Source organism: Lolium rigidum, chromosome 3 (assembly GCF_022539505.1).
Source record: "Lolium rigidum isolate FL_2022 chromosome 3, APGP_CSIRO_Lrig_0.1, whole genome shotgun sequence".
In the NCBI taxonomy this organism is placed as follows: Eukaryota; Viridiplantae; Streptophyta; class Magnoliopsida; order Poales; family Poaceae; genus Lolium; species Lolium rigidum.
In genome coordinates, this window is record NC_061510.1 from 319293519 (window position 1) to 319314721 (window position 21203).

The window sequence follows — 21203 nt, forward strand, 5'->3', positions numbered from 1 at the left end:
GTGTTGGGGCAAGGCGCAGCTTTCTTAGGGCGTGGCTGCGGAGGATGTGGCCGGCGTTGGCCGGCACGGGGGCGAGCGGCGGTGGCGCATCGGGGAACCGAGGGAGGCGCGAGAGAGGGAGGGAGGGAGGCGCGGTCGTGCCGGGGAGGAGAGAGAGAGAGAGTTGAGTTCGGTAGGTTCGATTTTTGGCATTTAGGCCCTTCAATTGGGTCGTACGAGTACGTCGCAGTATAGTTTTCATTTTTGCCCCTTAGATTCTGAGATATTAACCCGCACTCCGTATGCCCTCGCCCCTGTTCCAACGCCGCCCGCTCCGTCCCCCACGTCCGAGTCGCCGCCGTCCCCAAACCCGGCGAGGAGTAGGGCGCTAGCGAGGATGAGTTGCCTCCACGCTGCACCGACAACCATCGCGTGTCCCGCATCGACGAGGGCTTCTGAGCTCCCGGCTCGAAGATGCAGAGCGTCGGCCGACGACGAGTTCTCCTACAACTGCCAGACCACATCTTCGACTACCTCGTCAACAAGGATTCAGTGAGTTCTCCGCCCGCTCCCATCCGATCCTTGCTTCATTCGTTGTGGATTTGATTAGACATCTGTTGATCTGGTATGGTTTGTGCTCGATTTTTGCAGGCTGGGTGCAGATCTGTTTGCACAGTCTGGGTGCAGATCTATTTCCAGGCTTTCTTTGGTCTGGAGAATGTAGCCCAGGCTGTGGATGAGGTAGCTGCCACTGCCAGTAGCTATTCGGATTTTCTTTGTGCATTTTGTGTTCCCATCGAATCAAGATCACCGTGCTGTTCGTCTAATGAACCGTGTCCTGATGTGAGTTGTTCATCTATTCTAGATATGTGCAGACATACATTTTCAAGAGATATTTTTATTAGAAGAAATATTGGTTCTAAGGCTTCATTCGTAGGATACTGCTTGCTTGGGTCATAAGATATTATGATTAAACCGAAAAAGGTTACATTGATGATTTAAATTGTTTCTTTTATGTATAAACTTTAAAGTATCTATGATTTCTAGCATTCTAAAGTGCTCGTATGTGTCTCTAGATGCCATGTACTTGTTGGGTTTTTTAAGATCTAAATTACGGAAATTCTGTTTTGAATGTTATGTTGTTACCTATTTCTGTTACGCTCCCATGCTATGCAAAACTAAAAACTAATTCTGTTATGATATTTGCAGCTTGAGATTAAAAAAGAAGGATCGAGTACACATGTAGTTCTGAATAGTTTTCGATAAACTGAAACTTGGTTGGTTTGTGTATCCGACCTCTAAAAAAATGGTTTGGAGGGATAGTAGCTCACTGGTGAAACTACTAAAATCTTTCTCTTGGATATTTTGAGCATAAGTTGGCACAAAGTGGTGAGTTATGACTTCCCAGCTTGCACACGTTCTGTAGTAAATCATGTTGCCACAGTATATATGAGTAGTATAAAGATCTGGTTGTAAGGTTTAATGTTAGGAATGGAAAATGTTCCCGTTGATTGTTGTTTCAAATTGACACTCGATCATTAGTATTTAAATATTACTTATCTTCTTAATTTTTATTTATGTATTTATGGATGTTATTTGTTGCATTCAGTATCTAGGCATGTAAAACGTAATACTCTGAATGAGGAGCTGTATGGTTCAGTAAATACTCCTTCTGGTGAGTGTCCTTGCCGTTCATCCTTATCCAGGTGAATCTTTTTTTCCCAGTTATTCCTTCTGTCCATAATCTCAGGCCAAATGAAAGTATATGTTCTTGTCTTCCAGCATTTCATTGCATACCATAGATGATTGTCTTGTCTCTTTCTTGGTTCACATTGACAACTGCTTGTTGCTTTGTTGCAAAGTACATATTTATCTCAAAGTTATATTTTAAATATCAGCTAGAACTTGTGTTTTCAAGAAAGGATAAACATGTTTTGGAAATTGTTAATTCCGTGTACCTTGTTTTTGTATAAAAAATGTCAGCAGAATTGCAAAGATGACACAGTTCCGTGACATGGAATTGAAAGCTGATTTTTTTTTTCCAAACTCCAGTATGATGAGTGTTTTATGGATTCTGATGTCGATGTTGAGAGGGAATGGAGCTTTCACAGGGAGCTGGCTAGATGAATTGTATTCTGTAGCTACACAGGGAGCTTTTATATATTGACCAATGCATTCTTTTAGCAGATTAATATCGTATTCTAGAGTTCGTAGCCAACAAGCATGAACATCTGTAGAAAACATCGATATATCTTTTCTTTCTGCAAAACATCAGTAGAAAACATGTGTTAAGACATAAGCATGTCTTAACATATGGGATATTGATTTGGTTCCGTTATCTTACTTGCAGCTTTTATTTTCAAGTTTCGACCATAACATGCTATACTAAGCAGCAACCATCTTCTGAGCAACTTTTACTTGAAGTCTTGGACCATAATGTTGTACTCATCAGAATCATGGGCAGGTCGACATCAACCTATTTTTGATGCTGCTTGCTTACTCAACATGTAGTATATTAGTAGCTTATGTAATGTTAAAATAATTATTATAGATGCAGTAACATGTATTAGTGCATAAACCATTTACTTGTACACTACTCCTGATGCAGAGCTTTGCAAATAATTTTCATGGCTGTGCATAAATAATCTCCAATTCTGTTATCCTGAATCGTGGTGTGCTCAGGATTCTGCTCTTCTAATGATGTGGTTTTGTATATGCTTGGTGCTCGCAGTTGACGGAGAAAAAGCTGGCAACTTCATGCGGGAGATAAAGGTGCAGAAGCTCGTCCTTGACATCTCCGTCGGGGAGTCAAGATCGCCTCAGCCGTGCGTCGAAGGTATAAATATGACTATCTATTTATCCTAATTCTCTCCTGGTTGAGCTCGCGCTTGTCGGATTCAGATTACTTTCGTCGAGATATATTAGTATGTTTGCTGTTAGCTTTGGTGATGCTGGGATGAGCAGCGAGTGTTCTACTTCACTTGTAGCATTCTAGTTAATCTGGAACAACCTACAAAGTCTTTTCCCTGTTTGTCTTGGTCCTTTATGTCTCCTAACAAATCAAATAGATTATTTAGCTCAGTAGATATGTTACATGGCGATATAGTTTGATCGACTAGTTCTTTTTTCTTGGTAGCACACAACACACTCTGTTCTGAAATTCCTCTCATTTTCTCTCTGATCTAATCTCTCGCTCTCTCTCTCTCTCTCTCTCTCTCTCTCTCAATTACAGTAACCATGCAGGATACGCGATTTGGTGGTGCTACTTTTCCCAAGACTTGAGGTTATTTTCCTCCCCAAATTCTAATCCTTTAGGACTGAGAATGTGGATGCTTATGCTTGTAGCAATGTTTGAACATGGAATTTTCCCTTCTAAAATATGCATGTTGTGGTTTTAGTACACAGAAATCTGTTAGTACTGGTTATGATGTTGAACCATGACCCTGGATCTTTTCCCTTGTTGGTAATATTTAGTATATTTTCAAACCTTGATATTGGACCTTATATTCTTCATTTAGTTCCACCAGTTCATGTTCTTGCTCGATATAAAAAGGAGCTTAAAACAAAGCTTCTTTAGAGAAGGAAACCCCGGAAGTTAGAATAGCCAATGAGAGGAAAACAAGTGAATGCCAATTATGTATGTGCGTCTTAGTAGCCTATATGTGAGTTTCTTCCTACACCTGATGCTGCTACGTTGTTTTTATCTAGAATGGCTTATTAAGTTGTTGCAAAATTTCTGGTACTCAAAGATATAAATGAGAACAAAAAACACATCAGTTTCATAGAAGATTTTTTCAGAAATGGTTGGCATTCACGCTGCAGCAACAGCCTGTCAGCTTTCTAGACATAAGACATGGAGTTAATAATTATGCTGCTAACCTTGTACAGCATGCTGCACATTAAATCTATTATTTTCTTTGCAATTGGAATGGAGGTCCTTGAGGTCCTTCATTTCTTGTCACATCCCTTTTCTTAATTGACAGGACGTGAAGGTTTTACGGTAGCTCCACGTCAAGGTTTGATGACATGTGAAGCCTACTTATCAAAAAAGTATCAGAGCTGTGGTTGTACTGTACGATACATGATGTAATAGACTGATCATGTGTAATACTGATCCTGTGTAACAGACTGATTCTGGCCGTATATCAAGCGTAAATTTGATTTATGCCTGGTCTGATAATTATTATTTTTATTTATATACTTTAAAAACATGAAATCTGCATTCTCGAAAACAACAGCGAATCGGGAATCTGAGGAACATGACAAAACCTGACATGTGATATGTGGTGCCTGAACTGATTTGGTGTGGGTTTGGCATCCGATGCTGATAAAGTAATACTGCTTTTTTGTTGATCTGCTCTTGGTGCCTGAACTGTAGTATTTCTCTTCCAGGTTCCTTCACCGCGTTCACTTTTCCAAACTGCCCCAAAAAGACTTACCTATTAGGGCACCTCTCCAAAATACCCCAAAAAGTAGCCACCTACAGGGGCACTTCTCCAAAATGCCCCAAAAAGTAGCCACCTACAGGGGCACTTCTCCAAAATGCCCCAAAAAGTAGCCACCTACAGGGGCACTTCTCCAAAATGCCCCAAAAAGTAGCCACCTACAGGGGCACTTCTCCAAACTGCCCCAATAGGTATATACCAATTGGGGCACTTCTCAAAACTGCCCTAATAGGTGTATACCTATTGGGGCACTTCTCAAAACTGCCCCAATAGGTATCACGTATTGGGGCACTTCTCAAAACTGCCCCAATAGGTAGGGCATTAGAGGCATTTTGGCAAAAGTGCCTCTAAAAGGGGGTATTTAGGGGCACTTTGAAAAGTGCCCCAGGGCAAAGTGCCCCTAAATCCCTACCGTGTAGTAGTGACTACGCGTGCGCCATACTCACGGGCGACGATCTTGACGCCGCCAGCACTCCGCTGGGCTTCTTCCGCGTGCTCCTCGTCTACAACCGCCGCGGTTTCACGGCGCTGCGGATCTTCTCCTCCGACGTCGGCAGCTGGGGGCCGGAAGGCAGGATGCCCGGCGCAAAGATGGATGCCGGTAAGCTGCGCCGGCTAGGCCCTGCTGTCGTGGTCCGCGGAGTGGCCTACTGGCCCATGCACCGTGCGGCGTTGGGCGTGCGCCTCGACGGCGCACCCATGGAGGCGATCACGGACGTGTTCTTCGTGCCCTACATCGTGTTAGAATTGTAATTAGACCCGGACTCTGTCCTGTCGTGTGTATCAAGTATACGTGTTGTATACGTTGTAATTGTATGATGTCAATATAAAGTGGAGATAGGTGCGGGGTTGTTTACCCACGCACAAACCCTAAACTCTCTTTTCAATCTTGGTATCAGAGCCACAGCAGCCGCGAGTCTCCTCCGCCGCCGCTGCAAGATCCGATCGTCGCCGCCGCCGCGAGTTCCCTCCACCGCCGCTGCGATGACGTCCTCCCTCCAGCTCTCCACTTCCGTCGGGTCCATGGCATCGTCGTCGTCCGTCTCTGCTTCCGCGGGGATCGTCCCCGCGACCGCTGTTCGGCTGGAGGCCGGGAACTTCAACCTCTGGAAGGGCATCCTCCTTCCCAATCTCGCTGGTGCCGGCCTTCATCGCCACCTTGACGCAACCATCGCGGCGCCAGCGAAGACCATCACGACGGGGGAAGGTGACGAGGCCACTACTGTGGCTAACCCCGAGTACGAACGCCTGGTGGATCCGGGACCAGCGCGCGTCATCGGGCTTCTTCTCGGCTCCATGGAGCCCGACATCGCCAACCAGCTCATTGGTCGCGCGACCGCTGCCTCGGTCCGGAAAAGCGTCCATGACCCGTACGGCGCGCGAGTCGCGCCAATGTGCGCCACATCCGTCGCCAACTTGTGTCGACGCGCAAGGAAGACCTCTCCGCCGCCGCCTACATGCAGAAGATGAAGGCGTTAGCCGACGCCATGGCTGCAGCCGGTGTTCCCATCACCGATGACGAGCTCGTCGATTACGTTGTCATTGGGCTCGGTTCTGCCTACAACGCCGTCACCGCACCACTCACCCTCGGCAACAGCACCGAGGCAATCTCCTATGTGACCTTCTACTCGAACGTGCTCTCCTTCGAGTCCCTCCAAGCGCAGCAGGCCCACGCCGAAGGATGGACTTCCTCGGTCAATACGGCCATGCGTCCTAACCCTGCCCTTCAAGGCGGTGGATCCTCCACCCGTCCCTACGGCAATGATGGCCGGCGGGGACAGCCCCGCAGCGGCGGTGGCGGAAACGGCGGCTTCGGCGGCCGCAATGATGGTGGCGGCTACGGCCGCAACGATGGTGGAGGCTTTGGTGGTCGCAATGACGGCCGCACTGGTGGCGGCAACGGTGGCGGCTGGAATGATGGCCGCAACAACAACAATCGTAATGGCGGTGGTCAGCAGCGCCGCTGGCGGCCACGCTGCCAGATCTGTGGCAATTGGGGGCATCTCGCCAGGGACCGCCGCAACCGCTTCGATGCTACCTATCAGCCTCCGCAGCAGCGCGGAGGCAATGCTGCCACGACAAACTACAACAACAACCCCTGGATCATGGATTCAGGGGCTACGGATCACCTGACCAGCGAGCTCGCCCGCCTTCAAGCTTACGAGCGCTACGGTGGCAAAGATCAGGTGCAAGTGGCCAATGGTGCAGGTTTGTCAATTTCGCATATTGGTCATTCACTTTTAGCTGGTTCATCTATTCATCTTAAGAACATCCTTCATGTGCCTGATGCTCGTCTGAGTCTCCTTTCTGTTTATCGTATTGTCTGTGACAACCATGTGTTTGTCGAGTTTCACCGTGACTTTTTCTGTGTAAAGGACAAAACCACGAGGAAGGTTCTTCTTCTCGGTAGGAGTCATGGAGGCCTGTATCCCGTCCCTTTCGGAAGAGCTTCGTCATCATCTCGAGTGTCGGCCGGTGCTATCTCTTCACGGTGGCATCAACGTCTTGGCCATCCATCCAATAATGTAGTTCAAAATATTGTTAGGCTAAATGAGCTTTCTAGTTCCTCGTCAGATACTTCTTTTTCGATGTGTGATGCTTGTCAACGTGCTAAAAGTCATCAATTACCATACTCGTTATCCTCTCGTGTTTCTACTGTACCTCTTGAATTGATTCATTCTGATGTTTGGGGGCCGGCAGTGTCTCCTCGGGTGGGTACAAGTACTATGTTAGCTTTGTTGATGACTATTCTCGTTTTTGCTGGATTTACCTCCTTAGACACAAATCTGATGTAGAACAAGTTTTCTATTCCTTTCAAACTCATGTTGAGCGTCTTCCGAACGCTAAGATCAAGGCTTTTCGAGTCTGACCGGGGTGGTGAATACCACCGTCTACATCGGTATTTTGAGCGCACCGGCATAGTTCATCGTGTCTCGTGTCCTCATACTTCCCAGCAGAACGGGATAGCTGAGCGCAAACATCGACATCTGGTCGAGACCGGTCTTACTCTCCTTGCTCACTCGCAATTACCCTTGCGTTTTTGGGATGAGGCCTTCCTTACGGCATGTTATCTCATTAACCGTATGCCTACCCCCGTCATCAATAAGGAGACACCTTTATTCCGACTCATGAACATTCAGCCTAACTACTCCTTTCTCCGCATTTTTGGGTGCGCTTGTTGGCCTAGTCTCCGGAAATATAACTCTCACAAGTTAGAATTTCGGTCTAAGATGTGTGTGTTTCTGGGGTATAGTCCTATGCACAAAGGATACAAATGTTTAGATCGATCCACGGGGCGAATTTATATTTCTCGTGATGTTGTCTTTGATGAGTCTGTTTTTCCTTTCGCTACCCCCGGTGCATCCGTGGATATCACTTCTCTTGAACATGCTATTCGCTTTCCCTCCGATGAACCAGTTACTAGTGAACCTGTGCGAAATTACGACCTATCGTACCTGTCTACTGATCCGTCCGTGCCAGGTGTTGGTGTTCCCTCGCAGGTGGTCGGTGCTCTCCCGGATCAGGCGACGATCGACGTGGTTCCGATCGACGTGCATGGAGGGGCCATGCACGCGCCGTCCCCTGGCGCCAGCTCGCCTCCCTCTCGCAACGGCCCATGGGCCGCCGGAGCCTCCCGTGATCGGGTCAGCCCGCGTTGCCTTCGCCGCACCGCCGGCCGCGGCGCCTCGGTTGACCCGTCCGATGCTGCTACGTCGCAACATGCGATGATGACCAGGCATCGCGATCAGACTCGACGGGAGAAGGTGTATACTGATGGTACGGTCCGGTATGATCCTCGTCGACGTGCCTTCTTTGCTGCCCCATCTTCGCATCGCGAGGCGCTTCTCGAACCGGCGTGGCATTCCGCTATGGCTGATGAGTTCTCTCGCCCCGAAGAAGACAGCACGTGGACTCGGGTTCCGCGGCCACCGGGCGTTAATATCGTCGGCAGCAAGTGGATTTTCAAGACAAAGCATCGTCCGGATGGGTCTATTGACAAGCATAAGGCGAGATTGGTCGCTCGTGGTTTCACTCAGCAGACACGGGATTGATTATGGAGACACGTTTAGTCCAGCTTGTGAAGCCGGCTACGGTCCGTCTCGTCTCCGTCTCTCGCAGTTTCTCGTGGGTGGACGCTTCGATGCAGTTGATGTCAGCAATGCCTTTTTGCATGGATTCTTGGCTGAAACGGTATATATGCAGCAACCTCCTGGTTTTGAGGACGCCCAATACCCCTCTCATGTTTGCAAACTACAGCGGTCGATCTATGGTCTAAAGCAGTCTCCGCGTGCATGGTATGCACGATTGAGTCAGCGTTTATATCGACTCGGGTTTGTTTCCTCCAAAGCTGACACGTCACTCTTCATCTACTCGCATCATGGTGTGCAGATTTTCATGTTGGTATATGTGGATGATATTGTTATTGCTGGTTCTACACCGGATGTCGTCGATGTTCTGGTTCGTTCTCTCGCTGCTACGTTTCCTATCAAGGACTTGGGCAAGTTGGAGTATTTTCTTGGACTGGAGGCTACTTACAATTCAGGGGGAATGATATTGACTCAGAAGAAGTATGCTCTTGACCTTCTGCATCGAGTCAACATGGAGAATTGTAATCCTGCTATTACTCCACTTGCGGCGTCAGAGACTTTGTCAAGAAGTTCAGGAACTTTGCTCAATTCTGATGACTCTCACAGATACCGCAGTGTTGTTGGAGGACTACAGTATCTCACGCTCACTCGGCCTGATATCTCTTTCGCGGTGAACAAGGTTTGCCAGTTTCTATCACAGCCAACTGATGTTCACTGGGAGTCTGTGAAACGTATTTTGCGTTATGTCAAAGGGTCGTTGACGACTGGTTTGCGGATTCACAAGTCATCGTCAACAGTCATCAGTATCTTCACTGACGCAGATTGGGCTGGCCGTGTAGATGATCGGCGTTCCACCAGCGGTTTTGCAGTGTATGTTGGAGCAAATCTTATTTCTTGGAGCTCTAAGAAGCAACCAACAGTCTCGAGGTCAAGTACAGAGGCAGAATACAAAGCGTTGGCTAATGGCGCTGCTGAAGCTATATGGGTCGATTCTCTTCTCAAAGAGCTTGGTGTGGTTCGGCAGCGTACCCCCATATTGTGGTGTGATAATCTTGGGGCAACTTACCTGACGGCGAATCCAGTCTTTCATGCTCGGACGAAGCACATTGAGATAGACTTTCATTTTGTGCGAGAACGAGTAGCAGCCGGTGACTTGGATGTCAGGTTCATCTCCACTCGTGATCAACTGGCTGATGTACTTACTAAACCAGCCACCCGACAGATGATAGATAGATTTAAGTCCAATCTCAACCTTGTCACGGTTTAGATTGAGGGGGAGTGTTAGAATTGTAATTAGACCCGGACTCTGTCCTGTCGTGTGTATCAAGTATACGTGTTGTATACGTTGTAATTGTATGATGTCAATATAAAGTGGAGATAGGTGCGGGGTTGTTTACCCACGCACAAACCCTAAACTCTCTTTTCAATCTCATCGAGCACTTTTTGCCGGATTACCGCCTGCTGGGCGTGACACCGGATGGGAGCCTGAGCTTCGTCTACACGCGCTCTTCACCGGCCTCACCATCACCGTGGAGAGCCTGAAGCCGCAGAGCTTGAGCACGGCTACTGAGTGGGAGTTGCGCGAATTGATCGACGTTCCCGAAGCCCCGGTGAGTGGAGGGACCGCGTTTAAGTTGCGGTGGTTCAACGAGAAGAGCGGCACCGTGTTATTCACCACCAGAGAAGGCGGAGACGCTACCAGCGGCGCCTTCATGTTGAACCTCGCGACCAAGTCCCTGGAGAAGCTTGCGGGCGGCGTCGAGTGTCATGGATGGAGAAACTTTTGCGGGTACGAGATGGACCGTGTGGCTCTCCTTGCTTCCATAGCCCGCTTCTGAGTCCTTGTTACCATGTGGCATGTGCTACTTTGATAAAAAAAAAATTAGATAAAAGGCACTTAAGTGCCCAACGGCAAGAACGATACAAAGTGTTGAATCCAGCTTACAGAACGACACCACACACCCACACGAAATACCGAAGAAGCTACAACCGGAAGCACGACCGACAAGCTCAGCCAAAGCGCCTACAAGGACTCGGAGAAAAAACGCTACTTTGATACCTGATGATGTAATCTTGGTTTTTTAACACATACTCTTTATTTTCATTCATAATTAAAGTTACATTTATGGTCGCCAACCAAAAATCTGAACTTTTAAATTTTGCCATATGGGCTAATTCATGAACAATACGAACGTGGCGATTCCGCCACGAGTTTGGGGCCCTGGTCTTATCTCTTATCCAACCGCCACGAATGTGCTAGATTAGTGCAAGTATAGTTTGCACAAAATATCTGAACATTGAACGTATTCACACTCCTATAGAAATCATAATATTTTTTTAAAACAAATGTAAAAGATTTACCTCATTCTATTAATTAAGGAGAAGCATCCTGACATGACTAGGTAGGTGTTCAAGGTTACCAAAACAGATTCCTTTCCAAACATTACATAGCCCAAATTTTTCGTCTCCGCCTTGACCCAAAGCTTCACCTCATTCTTGATGCTTCCGAGTAAGATGGTCGTAGGGGCTGAATTTTTTCAAAAACCCTTGTGGTTCTCTCGTTCCAAATCATCCAACCAATCAACATGGTGAGGGAGGTCATTGTTTTTCGATTCGAAGTCGCTTTGATGGACATGGTGGGTCACCATTCATCGATTGAACACTCGTTAGACCACTCATGACCGTAATGGTAGGTAGCTAGGCCAAACTAATCCTTACTCATTCCCCAAATTCTCTTGGTATACCGGCAATGGACGAATAGGTGAGCCTCTAATTCTTGTGTTTGATTGCAAAGCGTGCAAATATTGTAATTATTTTAATCTCTCCTCTCAAGTTTATCCACCGTACAAAGCCTATCATGCACGGCAAGTCAAGAAAAAGAACTTGATACTTGGAAGAGACCAAGCCTTCCACATCATCTTGTTGAAGCAAGTTCCCCACAGTGACTCTAAATGTACATTCTCGTGCACAATTGCAGAGAGTCGCCGGCACGAATCTATTGTGTAGAGAGTTCATATATCTCGATGCCTCCCATTCATATACACACAGTTTGATTTTTTTTTTGAAAAAGAGGTGGTATTCAATTAAAGAAACACAAGGCGGTTACAATATGCATACAGACCCCTAACCTTACTTGCCCTGAAGAACCTAGTTTTTGAAGATAAGGCATGTAACTTTATAGAAAACACCCCAGAACAAAGAATGTAAAAGCAATCAGGTCCTGGAGTAGCGCCGCCGCTGATCGCCGGCTTCCTCGAAGCGTCGCCGCCAATGAAAGGAGAGAAGAAGCTCGAACTCTTCCGACCGGCGAAAATCCACCCCCACTGGCAACCTTCTCGCCGCCGGGAACGAAGCACTTGGCTGCAAGAAGGCGTCGAGCACCAGTAGGGACAGAGAGATGCCTCCGTCTCAGAGGCAGAGAAGCAGCCATCATGTCGGCTGCAGATCACAGCGGCCATGGAGCCAGCTGTGTGTTTGCGCTTGTAGAGAAACCACCAGAGAAAGAAGAAGTAGATACGGCACCACCTCGAGTGCGCAGCAGCAGTGCCTCCCCTGCCCTCTCTCTCGCCTCCACGGCCGACCAAGAGGAGCAGCAAAAGCACTCGGCCGCTGCACCAAAAGCAGCGAAGATAAGGCCACCCATCGGCCGGCCGACGAAGATCTGGCGCGGCTGTGCTCCTCCTCGCCTCCATGGCCGGCCAGGAGCTCGATGACGCCGTTGGTCGCAGGTAGGGACGCTTTTCCCCCCTCGCCGCCGAGGCCGGCCAGGGAAAAACGCCTCCCGCTGCAGTCGATCTGCAGAAGGTGGATCGCCGCCACATCTTTATTGAGCTGAGCAGTCGCCGTCCTCTCCACTCCCACCTCCGACCACCGGAGAAATAGAGAGAGAAGGAAGAACCCTAAATCGGACGAGATCCAGGCGGACTGATCTCCTCCACCGCTCGCACCATCGGGCATCAAGCCCCCTACTGGCATAAAGCCACAACTCCTAGCTAGACTATGTACTCCGGCGCCTCCCCTCCACCCATCTCGGCCGGCGACGCCGGCGAGATTGGCTTTGGTTCGGCCCGGTCTCTTTGGGGAAAAGCTCAGCTACTGTAGCTGCGTGAGAGAGGGGAGGGGGGAGTATGGGCACTGCAACGCTTTTACACACAGTTTGATAGATGGATCTATCATATGCATGTTCTCTAAAAACTATATTACATGTATGCGCTAGGAAGCCATTACTTCAACCAAACAGGTTGAAGTAATCCAGGTCCCCTACAACCACTGCAATCCACTCCTAGTGAATCATATCATCTTCTTTTATCTGGTGAGCAGGTGAGATACATGTCATGTTGCAGCCGATGAAATATATAATAGGAAAACCTTATCAAACTAGTACAAGGATGGTAAATATAAATGTGGAATTGCATCTACCGCATATTAATTACTTAGGGCATCTCTAGCAGATCCCTTCAAATCTATTAGAGGATTTTTTTTTGGAGGTTAGATCGCACCTAGCCGATCCCTCAAACTGGTTACTCAGGTGGTTTAGTCGTCCTCTACATTATAAGGGATCTGAAGTTCTCACCAAAGTTGGTGGAATTTTAATCAACAAATAACTATACTAATGCCCAGGTTTAAATGTAATTTACTTAAAATTAAGCGTGAGAAACTTTCTTCATAGATTTTAGCCTAATATTTCGTGCTTCTTTCTTCATATAACAATTATCGAAGATTTATCAAATTTGAAGATATCTAGATAGTTTCACGAGACGGAGGGAGTATTTAGAATGAAAAAACGGTTGTAATGAACCATTGTCACACCCAAATAGAGTTTTGTAATCATTATCCGCCTGTTTTGCCGCCCCAAAACAAAAAAAAGCTCGCTCTTATGAAAGTTTATTTTAAGACCAGACAATTGTTCAAAAATGCATAGAACAAATTTCACATTTAGAGCTTTATCTAGGTCGTGTTCCATAAATAAAATGGTGTCATATGCATACTGACCCCCCCCCCACCCCTCCATGTACAAGATGAGGAATAAGACTAGCAACCTGACCATCTTCTTTGGCCCTAACGATCAGAATAGCCAACATATCCGCAACAATATTAAATAGAATGGGAGACAGATGATCGCCTTGTCTAAGACCTTTTTTTGTTTGAAAATAACGACCTATGTCATTTTTTACTCTAATACCCACACTACCTTTCTCAATTTAATTCTAAATCCATGAACACCACTTAGGATCAAAACTTTTCATACGCAACGCTTGTTGCAAAAAAAAGCCCTAGTTTACCTTGTCATATGCCTTTTCAAAATCTATCTTAAACAAAACACCATCTAATTTCTTCCTATGAAGTTCGTGTATGGTTTCGTGAAGGATAACAACACCCTCGAGAATGTGTCTACTAGGCATGAAAGTAGTTTGGGTCGGCTGGACCACACTTTCAACAATATTTGAAACACGATTAGTCCCTACCTTGGTGAAAACTTTGAAGCTTACATTTAACAAGCAAATAGGACGATATTGTCGTCTTTGGATGGCATTTTCTTTTTTTGGGGAGAAGGATGTTCGCCCCAAAGTTCAAATGAAAAAGAGGTAACTCTCCTCTCTGAAAACATTCGAACATCGCTATCAAGTCGGATTTCAAGATATCCCAGCCGGGAACCCATCCGGTCCCGGCGCCCTATTCTTTTCCATTTGCATTATGGCCTTAACCTCTTCTGCAGTAAAATCACAAATCAAAATCGCATTTTCCTCGGTAGAAATTTTCTTTATATCATGATTCATCGATTCGACCATAATACAAGAACTAGGTGGTGGCGGTCCAAAAAGATTTTTGTAATACTCAGAGATATAATGTTTCAAATTTTCCTGACCCAAAATTGTTCGTTCCTCTTGTTCTAATTGGAAAATTCTCTTTCGACGACTTTTGCACGCTCATCCCACTTAGACTCCTCTTCACGATGTAGCTTAGCTAAATCAACATTTGCCTTACGCATGGTATGTCTCTCTTGAGCATCTAACGGGACTGTTTCCGCTTTGCAATCAAGGATCTCAACAATATTTAAGAGCCTATCTTTTTCAATTTTATAGTATCCGCTTAAATTACGTGTCGAACCACGAAGATATTTTGCGGGAAATAATTTCTTGGAAATAGGCAAGAAAACGTCGACAAACACTTTTGTCTTTGACTTCACAGTGAGAAAAATTTCCAATTTGTTCTCTGAGATAATCAATAAAGACATTCATCCTATTTTGGTTGTAAACTCATTTACTTACGCTATGCATACAAAAATTTAAGAAAGAACTATTAGGGTTTGTACCATAACTTGTATGGTGTCATTTTTACGGACTATGATGATGCTCTATTTAGTGTAAAAACGGTAGTCTCTAAAGCATAATCTACAAAAATATAATGGCATCATTTTATTTTATATCATCATTAATTCAATAAGCTTGCAGGCGGAGTTGAGTATCATGGATGGGGAAACTTTTGCGGGTATAAGGTGGACTTTGTATCACTCCTTGCGTCCATAGCCTGTTTGTGAGTCCTTATTACCACATGCAACTTTTGTAAATGATGCAATTTCAGTTTTTCGTAACACATAATTCCTCTTTATTCATTCATAATCAAAGTTACATTGTCAATTAAAAGAGATGCTATGGGTTTTTTTTTTGGAAGATCTTTTTTGGGTGATCGAGAGTTTAGGGATTCGCAATATCCGGTATGAAATAGCAGACATATACTCCCTTTGTGCTAAATTGTAAGACATTTATGTGTAGTAAAACAGTGTGTCACAACGTCTTATATTCCCACAGAGGGAGGGAATATAACTAAAGTTTGTCTAGATCATATTGACACACCACCCGATCCAGACGTCAAATCATTGACTCGGTACAGATGATGAAGGCTAAGCTATGTTAGGAAGTAGTAACCGGAGGCGGAGGCCGTGTGTGTGATTCAGTCATCAATGCCGAAGTCAGGCTCACGGGGCTTAGGCACGGGGACATGGATCATGACCTCCTCATCCCGCTTGGAGCGTTGCCTGTGCATCTTGGCGGCGAAGCGGGACACGAGTATAGTGGTCTTGAAGCTGGACGAGCGTCCCTCCTCTTCCTCCTCCTTGCGCCGCAGCTCGGCGGCCTTCCGCTTGAGATGCCGCCGCCATGCCGCCTGGATGTAGGTGGCCGCCCAGGTGCGCCACTGCTGGGAGTAGAACCTGAAGGTGTGCTGCACCTGCTTGCTGTGCATGCGACGGAACTGCCCCGCCACGAACTTGAGCTCCTCGGCGTGGAGCGCGAATGCCTCAACCTCGGAGAGCGCCATGACGGTGCGCGTGGAGGAGGGCAGGCTGACCCCGGACTTGGGGTCGAGCGCCCAGGTGAGCAGCTCCTCGCCGCAGAAGTCGCTCTCCTGGAGCATGCTGCGGTTGAAGAAGCCGCTCCGGCCGCCGTCGGTGGTGATGCTCTCGAGGCTGCCGCGGATGATGAAGACCATCTGGTCCACGGGGTCCCCCTCGCGGATGATGTAGGTGCGCTCCGTGTAGAGCGCCGGCTTGAGCCGCTCGCAGATGGCGTCCAGCAGCCGCTCGTCCATGTTGTCGAAGAGCGGGACGCGGCGGACCAGGCCCAGGCAGAGGTGCCGCTTGATGTCGCGGCGGAGGTCCTTGGGCAGGTTCTGGACCAGCGCCTCCTCGTCGACGCCGCGCGTGTTCACCCACTTGTACTGGTCGTAGCGCCGGACGCGCTCGCGCAGCTCCTGCGGCAGGAGGCGGTGGTGCATCCACTGCTCCGAGTCGCGCCGCTTCACCCGCATCTCCTCCAGACGCACCGTCAGGGACTGGAGATACGTCTGCATTTGCGCAATCCCCCACATGTTGTCACTTGTCAGTACACTTCAGACAGTAAATTAGTTCAATCTTGTGGGGGCTTGGGGCTACCTGAATGTTTCCGATGAGCATGGCCATGAGGATGAGGCCGAAGGTGGCGAGCGATATGGCGAAGAGCGACTCCCCGGTGTAGATGGTTGTCTTGAGCCCCTGGCCGAGCGTACTGATCGATCGATCGATCACCAATGTTAGTACTCTACCATTGCAACACAAATCGATCATGGTAGCTGAGCCTAGAACTTTTGGATACCTCAAGTTTGCGAGGCCAAACCATAGGCAGAAGAGCAGCTTGGTGGTCATGTCTTTTGACCTGATGACCTCGGAGGTGACGGCGGAGGAGTAGATGCCGTAGTCGAAGGGGTTCTGTCCGTCGGGCTCGCAGTTCTCGTAGATGACCTGCTTGATCACGGTGGTCCACTCCTTGAACTCGTCGTTGCTCTCCTCCGTGGAGCCGCAGTACATGTAGATGGTGTTACATCCGGGGAACTCGTCGCAGTTGGCCCTCCAGCAGTCGCTCACCCGCTCGATCGACAGCAGGTACCAGAACGCGCCCACGATCTAACACAATCAAGAATGCTCGATCAGCGGATGATGAGGATGCAGGGTCATGATGGATCCGATGATATAGGGTGGGACGTACATGGCTGGCGAGCATGTACCAGAGGAGGTAGTAGGCGGCGCCGGCGAGGGCCGTCTCGGCGAAGACACCGCTGGTGCGCTTGAGCTCCGTGGAGAGCGGGTATATCCGGACCAGGCGAGGCACGTACTGCGCGATGATGATGAAGAGCAGGTTGTCCTTGGTCTCCAGCACGGCGGTCTTGCTGTTGCTGAAGAGGAACCTCCAGGTGATCACCTGCGGCAGCGGCAGGATGGAGAGCACGTCGGCGACGAAGAAGCGGCGGAAGTAGCGCTTGGCGATCTCCACGGTGTCGATGACCAGCTCGCCGCGGCCGAACACCCTGGAGGAGGGCGCGATGAAGGCGGTGCGGAACTGCAGCACGATGCGCGCCAGGAAGAAGAGGTCCACCACGGTGCGGAGCACGGCGGTGGAGATGGCCAGGCTCCTCTCGATGCCGATGCACATGTTGTTTTTGTTGTCATCCAGGGTCACCACGGGCCCGTAGAAGAACATGGGGTCGATGGCGATGGACAGGATGCACGAGATGAGGAAGCTCCGGTTCAGACGCACCAGGAGCCGGTCCTGCGGGTCGAAGATCTTCTTCGACGTGGTCTTCAGGTCCTCCTGGAACACCGCCGCCATGGCTGCGCCCGTGCGGATGGACCGCCCCAGCGTGCGGAGCTGCGCCGACCCCGTCGTGATCACGCCGCGCGCCAGGGCCTCCGGCTGCGCCAGCCGGCGCCGGGAAGCGCCAACCACGCCGCCGTACCCGATGTGGAAGGCGGAGCGCCGCCGCTCCCCGCCGCCGATGCCGGCGGTGGACGCCTCGTACGACATCCTGCTGCTCGCGGCGTCCTCGTCGTCGTCAAGCCTAAGCTACGAGGCAAAAACACGACGTTCAATTTCCATCCACCATGCATGAGGGCGCGGCAGCAAGAGACTAATGCCTTCGATCTGATGCGCGCACCTTACGAATTTCTTCTTGCTGCCGTCGATGAACTTGGTCTTGTAGCGGCCGCAGCCGAACATGATCTGCTAGCTGCTGCTCCTGGAAGGTGGCCGATCCGATTCATAATAATAATGTGGCCATGAACCAAATTAAGGTTCTGCCGCTTCACTCTCTATCGATCGATCGATTCCTCCTCTCGACAAACAGATATCTGCCGCTAAAATGCCCAAATGCTTAAAAACAGAGAATTGTTATCTGCAATCAACGGAAGAAACCAAATTAATTTTCGTACGAGCTTTCACCTCTCGAATCAATGGATCAGTATGGAAAGAAACGAACCTTGTTCATCGCCTCCCCACTCCAAAACCGCTCTCTGCATCAGGAACACATTTGGTTCCCCCGTTCGCATTCGGCCCAACCAACCACCATGCGGCTAAAAACGGCAAAGTGAATCACCGGCTGAGGATCCGTGGGCTAAACTTGGTGTCAAGTGGGATCTCATCTAAATCTCACTTGTAGCGCATTTTGCTTTTTGTAGTATAAATTTTGACACTAAATTTAAACTAGAAAAGTTAAAATACACTAAAAGTGAAATCCCACGAGAATCCCACCTTGACACCACCCCAATTTGGTCAGAGGCTAGTTTTGAGAGCTGCTTCTAAGCTTGAGTGAGCTGATTAGGAGTTGCAGATGCATGCTTGGGACCAATTATTTGTTCCCATCTGTTAAGTAGTGTTAATGTTTGGCTGAAAGGTTTGAAAGGTTGGAATAGGAAACTTGCGGCCGTGGTGATTGCAGTTGTTATTTGGGGGATTTGGAAGACAAAGGACTTAGCATGTTTTCAAAGGAAATGGCTGTTGGATAATTAGGCACAATTTCCATGATTAATTCCAGAATATAAAGCATGACGAAAGTAACTACTAACATGTGAAACTCGAACACACTAGATGCAGTGATCAACATGTACAGTAGCAGAGCAAACAGTACAACATCCATCGCTAAAACGCGATCGAGATATGTCGCACGTACCGATCCGGTGGAGGTGGCGGTGGAGGTGTAGCGGACGATGTCGCAGCGGTAACGTTGTTGATGACAACGTTGTTGACGACGGGGACGATGGGTCGAAGTAGACGGCGTTGAAGACGACGGTAGGCAGCACCGCCCGACTTGGACGGAAGGCGACCCGTGATGAAGAGCTTGAGCAAGCCGCGCGAGCGCTTCCCAAAAACCTAATTCGCCCTCTCCCGTACAGGATCGCAAGGACGAGCGGTTCCGGAGACCTTCTCTCCCGTTCGCCGATGCACGCTCGGCGCGCGGGATGGAGTAGGCTACGATGGCGGCGCAAGCGCAGAGAGGTAGAAACCCTAACTCGTGTATTAGATGTATTTCTCGCGGTAGTCGGGCAAGAGATTATATAGGCTCGGGAAACCCTAGGCAACGTGGGCCACGCCCACGTCGCACGAACGTTTCGAGTCGGTTACGTATAGCCCACGATCCGGGAGCGACCCGAACCGACTCAACCGCGACGCGTCCGTCTAGGACTCGTTCGTTTTCCCGAACCGACTAACCGCGACGCGTCCGTCTAGGACTCGTTCGTTTTCCCCGAGCTGCAAAAGTAAGGAAAGTCTCGGCTCGAGGCTCAATCCACTCACCACGAGCGCGGCGCGCGCGTCGTGACGTGTCGTGTCGATTCGAGACGAGCGAGCGAGGAGGAGGAGGAGCGCGCGCGTGTAGCACTCCTATTCTCACTCACTTACTAGTGGTGAAACAACCCACCTTATAAGGTGGTCTAACTTCCTCCCAACTTTCCATGTGGGACTAAACTTCCCACCTATTACCCCTCCCTAGTGAGCTGCCACCAACTTGGGCTCAAACTCACATGGCTGCCACTATGTGGGCTTTGAGATTTATAGGAAAAACTGAAATCTAATTTGGGCCACTAAAAGTGGGCCCAATATTTCAACAATCCCCCACCAGATCTCAAATCCCCATTTAGAGATTTACCAATACTCGCTCGCTTGTTTATATACCGGTGTTTCGGCGGAGACCGTAAGTTGAACTTCCGCCTAGAACCTTAAGCTACATCCATTCACACTTGAACAATGGACTAAGCCTTGAATTGCAAGTTTTGCGTGAACAGGGTTTCACTCAAAGTCATGACCAGTACATGGCTGCCGGCAGCCTACCCCGCGGGTGAAGCATATGCGTCATACTTCGTGGTCTCTTCATGAGTTTACTAGAGATCACCCAAATCTCATAGATTGCGACGTTTAACAATCGGACTCATATAGGTGTGTTATTTCAAGAATGCTCGTAGGACAGCACCTTTGCTAAAATAGCCAACATAAACACATTAAGGCTTGTTGCCAACCTGCCTTACAGCAATTGAGAGTTGTGCATCTTCACATAGAGAGGGTTACAGAATACTCTCCTCAATTAAACCACTAGTTTGTTCTTCCCAAGTCCTAATTCACGGGATCTCCGATCACAAAGGTTGGGTTACCACTATGGTGTAACATCAACGGGTCTCAAACCCATCTCCCTCGATGCACTTTCTATCACATTACGTGATAGTCCCTTTGTAAAGGGATCTGCCAGGTTTTTGTCTCGTTTGAATATATGTAACAGCTTATTACTCCGGAGTTTCGCAATTTCCCGACGGACTTCAAACGTCTCTTGACGTGTCTTGATGACTTCGCGTTATCCTTAGAATTGTTCACTTTGATAATTACAGTTTGATTGTCACAATTCAAAAGGATTGCCGGAACAGAGTTTTTCAACCACATGCAAGTCCATCAAGAGCTCACGCAACCATTCCGATTCAACGAGTGGTTGTGTCTAAAGCAAGAAGTTCTCGCTTCCATAGTTGACCTCGTCAATATGGTTTGCTTGCAAGATCTCCATGACACTGCGCCACCTCCAAAGGTAAATACATACCCACTTGTGGCGTACGGATCAGCTACATCCGAGATCCAATTCGAATCACTATATCCTTCAAGCACAGCTGGGTGCCCCGAATAGTGAATCCCATAACTCATTGTACCACATAGGTAGCGCATGACCCTATTAAGTGCATGCCAATGATCGATACCGGGTTTGACATGAACCTACTCAACTTGCTAACGAGCAAAAGAGATGTCGGGTCTAGTCGCGCTCGCTAAGTACATGAGTGAGCCAACGATCCGAGAATATCTCAATTGATCTATGGAAATCCTCCGGTTCTTGCGTAGTGTCACACTCGGGA

The 21203-nt window shown here is 48.4% G+C and overlaps 2 protein-coding genes across 18 annotated transcripts; one reads left to right on the top strand and one right to left on the bottom strand.

The window, feature by feature from the left end:
* The first annotated feature begins 325 nt into the window (after positions 1 to 325).
* LOC124703786 lies at positions 326 to 4144 on the top strand. Of its 17 annotated transcripts, none has more exons than XR_007003277.1 (7): positions 326 to 531; positions 631 to 822; positions 1189 to 1368; positions 1589 to 1685; positions 2032 to 2815; positions 3212 to 3262; positions 3963 to 4144. XR_007003277.1 is itself a non-coding variant. In XM_047236018.1 (3 exons), exons 1-3 carry the CDS (start codon positions 454 to 456, stop codon positions 1243 to 1245), a joined length of 327 nt encoding a protein of 108 aa, XP_047091974.1. In that variant the 5' UTR covers positions 326 to 453; the 3' UTR covers positions 1246 to 1575. The 17 variants fall into 17 exon arrangements, 1 of the variants encoding a protein (XP_047091974.1); XR_007003285.1 differs by having other exon boundaries at positions 3223 to 3262; XR_007003275.1 differs by lacking the exon at positions 3963 to 4144 and having other exon boundaries at positions 2032 to 2443; positions 2711 to 2815; positions 3212 to 3483.
* Positions 4145 to 15463: 11319 nt separating this feature from the next.
* On the bottom strand, positions 15464 to 17847 carry LOC124699943 (putative cyclic nucleotide-gated ion channel 9). The gene is made up of 4 exons (XM_047232158.1): positions 17032 to 17847; positions 16642 to 16949; positions 16443 to 16554; positions 15464 to 16354 (listed from the first exon to the last, which is right to left on the bottom strand). The coding sequence occupies exons 1-4, from the start codon at positions 17845 to 17847 to the stop codon at positions 15464 to 15466; spliced, it is 2127 nt and encodes a 708-aa protein (XP_047088114.1).
* Positions 17848 to 21203: the final 3356 nt, after the last annotated feature.

Coding starts and splice junctions, on each gene's coding strand:
- LOC124699943 (XM_047232158.1), bottom strand. CDS start 17,847: ATGTCGTACGAGGCGTCCACCGCCGGCATCGGCGGCGGGGAGCGGCGG. Junction 16,950..17,031: donor GGTACATGCTCGCCAGCCAT/GTACGTCCCACC, acceptor TGATTGTGTTAG/ATCGTGGGCGCGTTCTGGTA. Junction 16,355..16,442: donor TGCTCATCGGAAACATTCAG/GTAGCCCCAAGC, acceptor GCGCAAATGCAG/ACGTATCTCCAGTCCCTGAC.
- LOC124703786 (XM_047236018.1), top strand. CDS start 454: ATGCAGAGCGTCGGCCGACGACGAGTTCTCCTACAACTGCCAGACCAC. Junction 532..630: donor ACCTCGTCAACAAGGATTCA/GTGAGTTCTCCG, acceptor CGATTTTTGCAG/GCTGGGTGCAGATCTGTTTG. Junction 823..1,188: donor CTAATGAACCGTGTCCTGAT/GTGAGTTGTTCA, acceptor TGATATTTGCAG/CTTGAGATTAAAAAAGAAGG.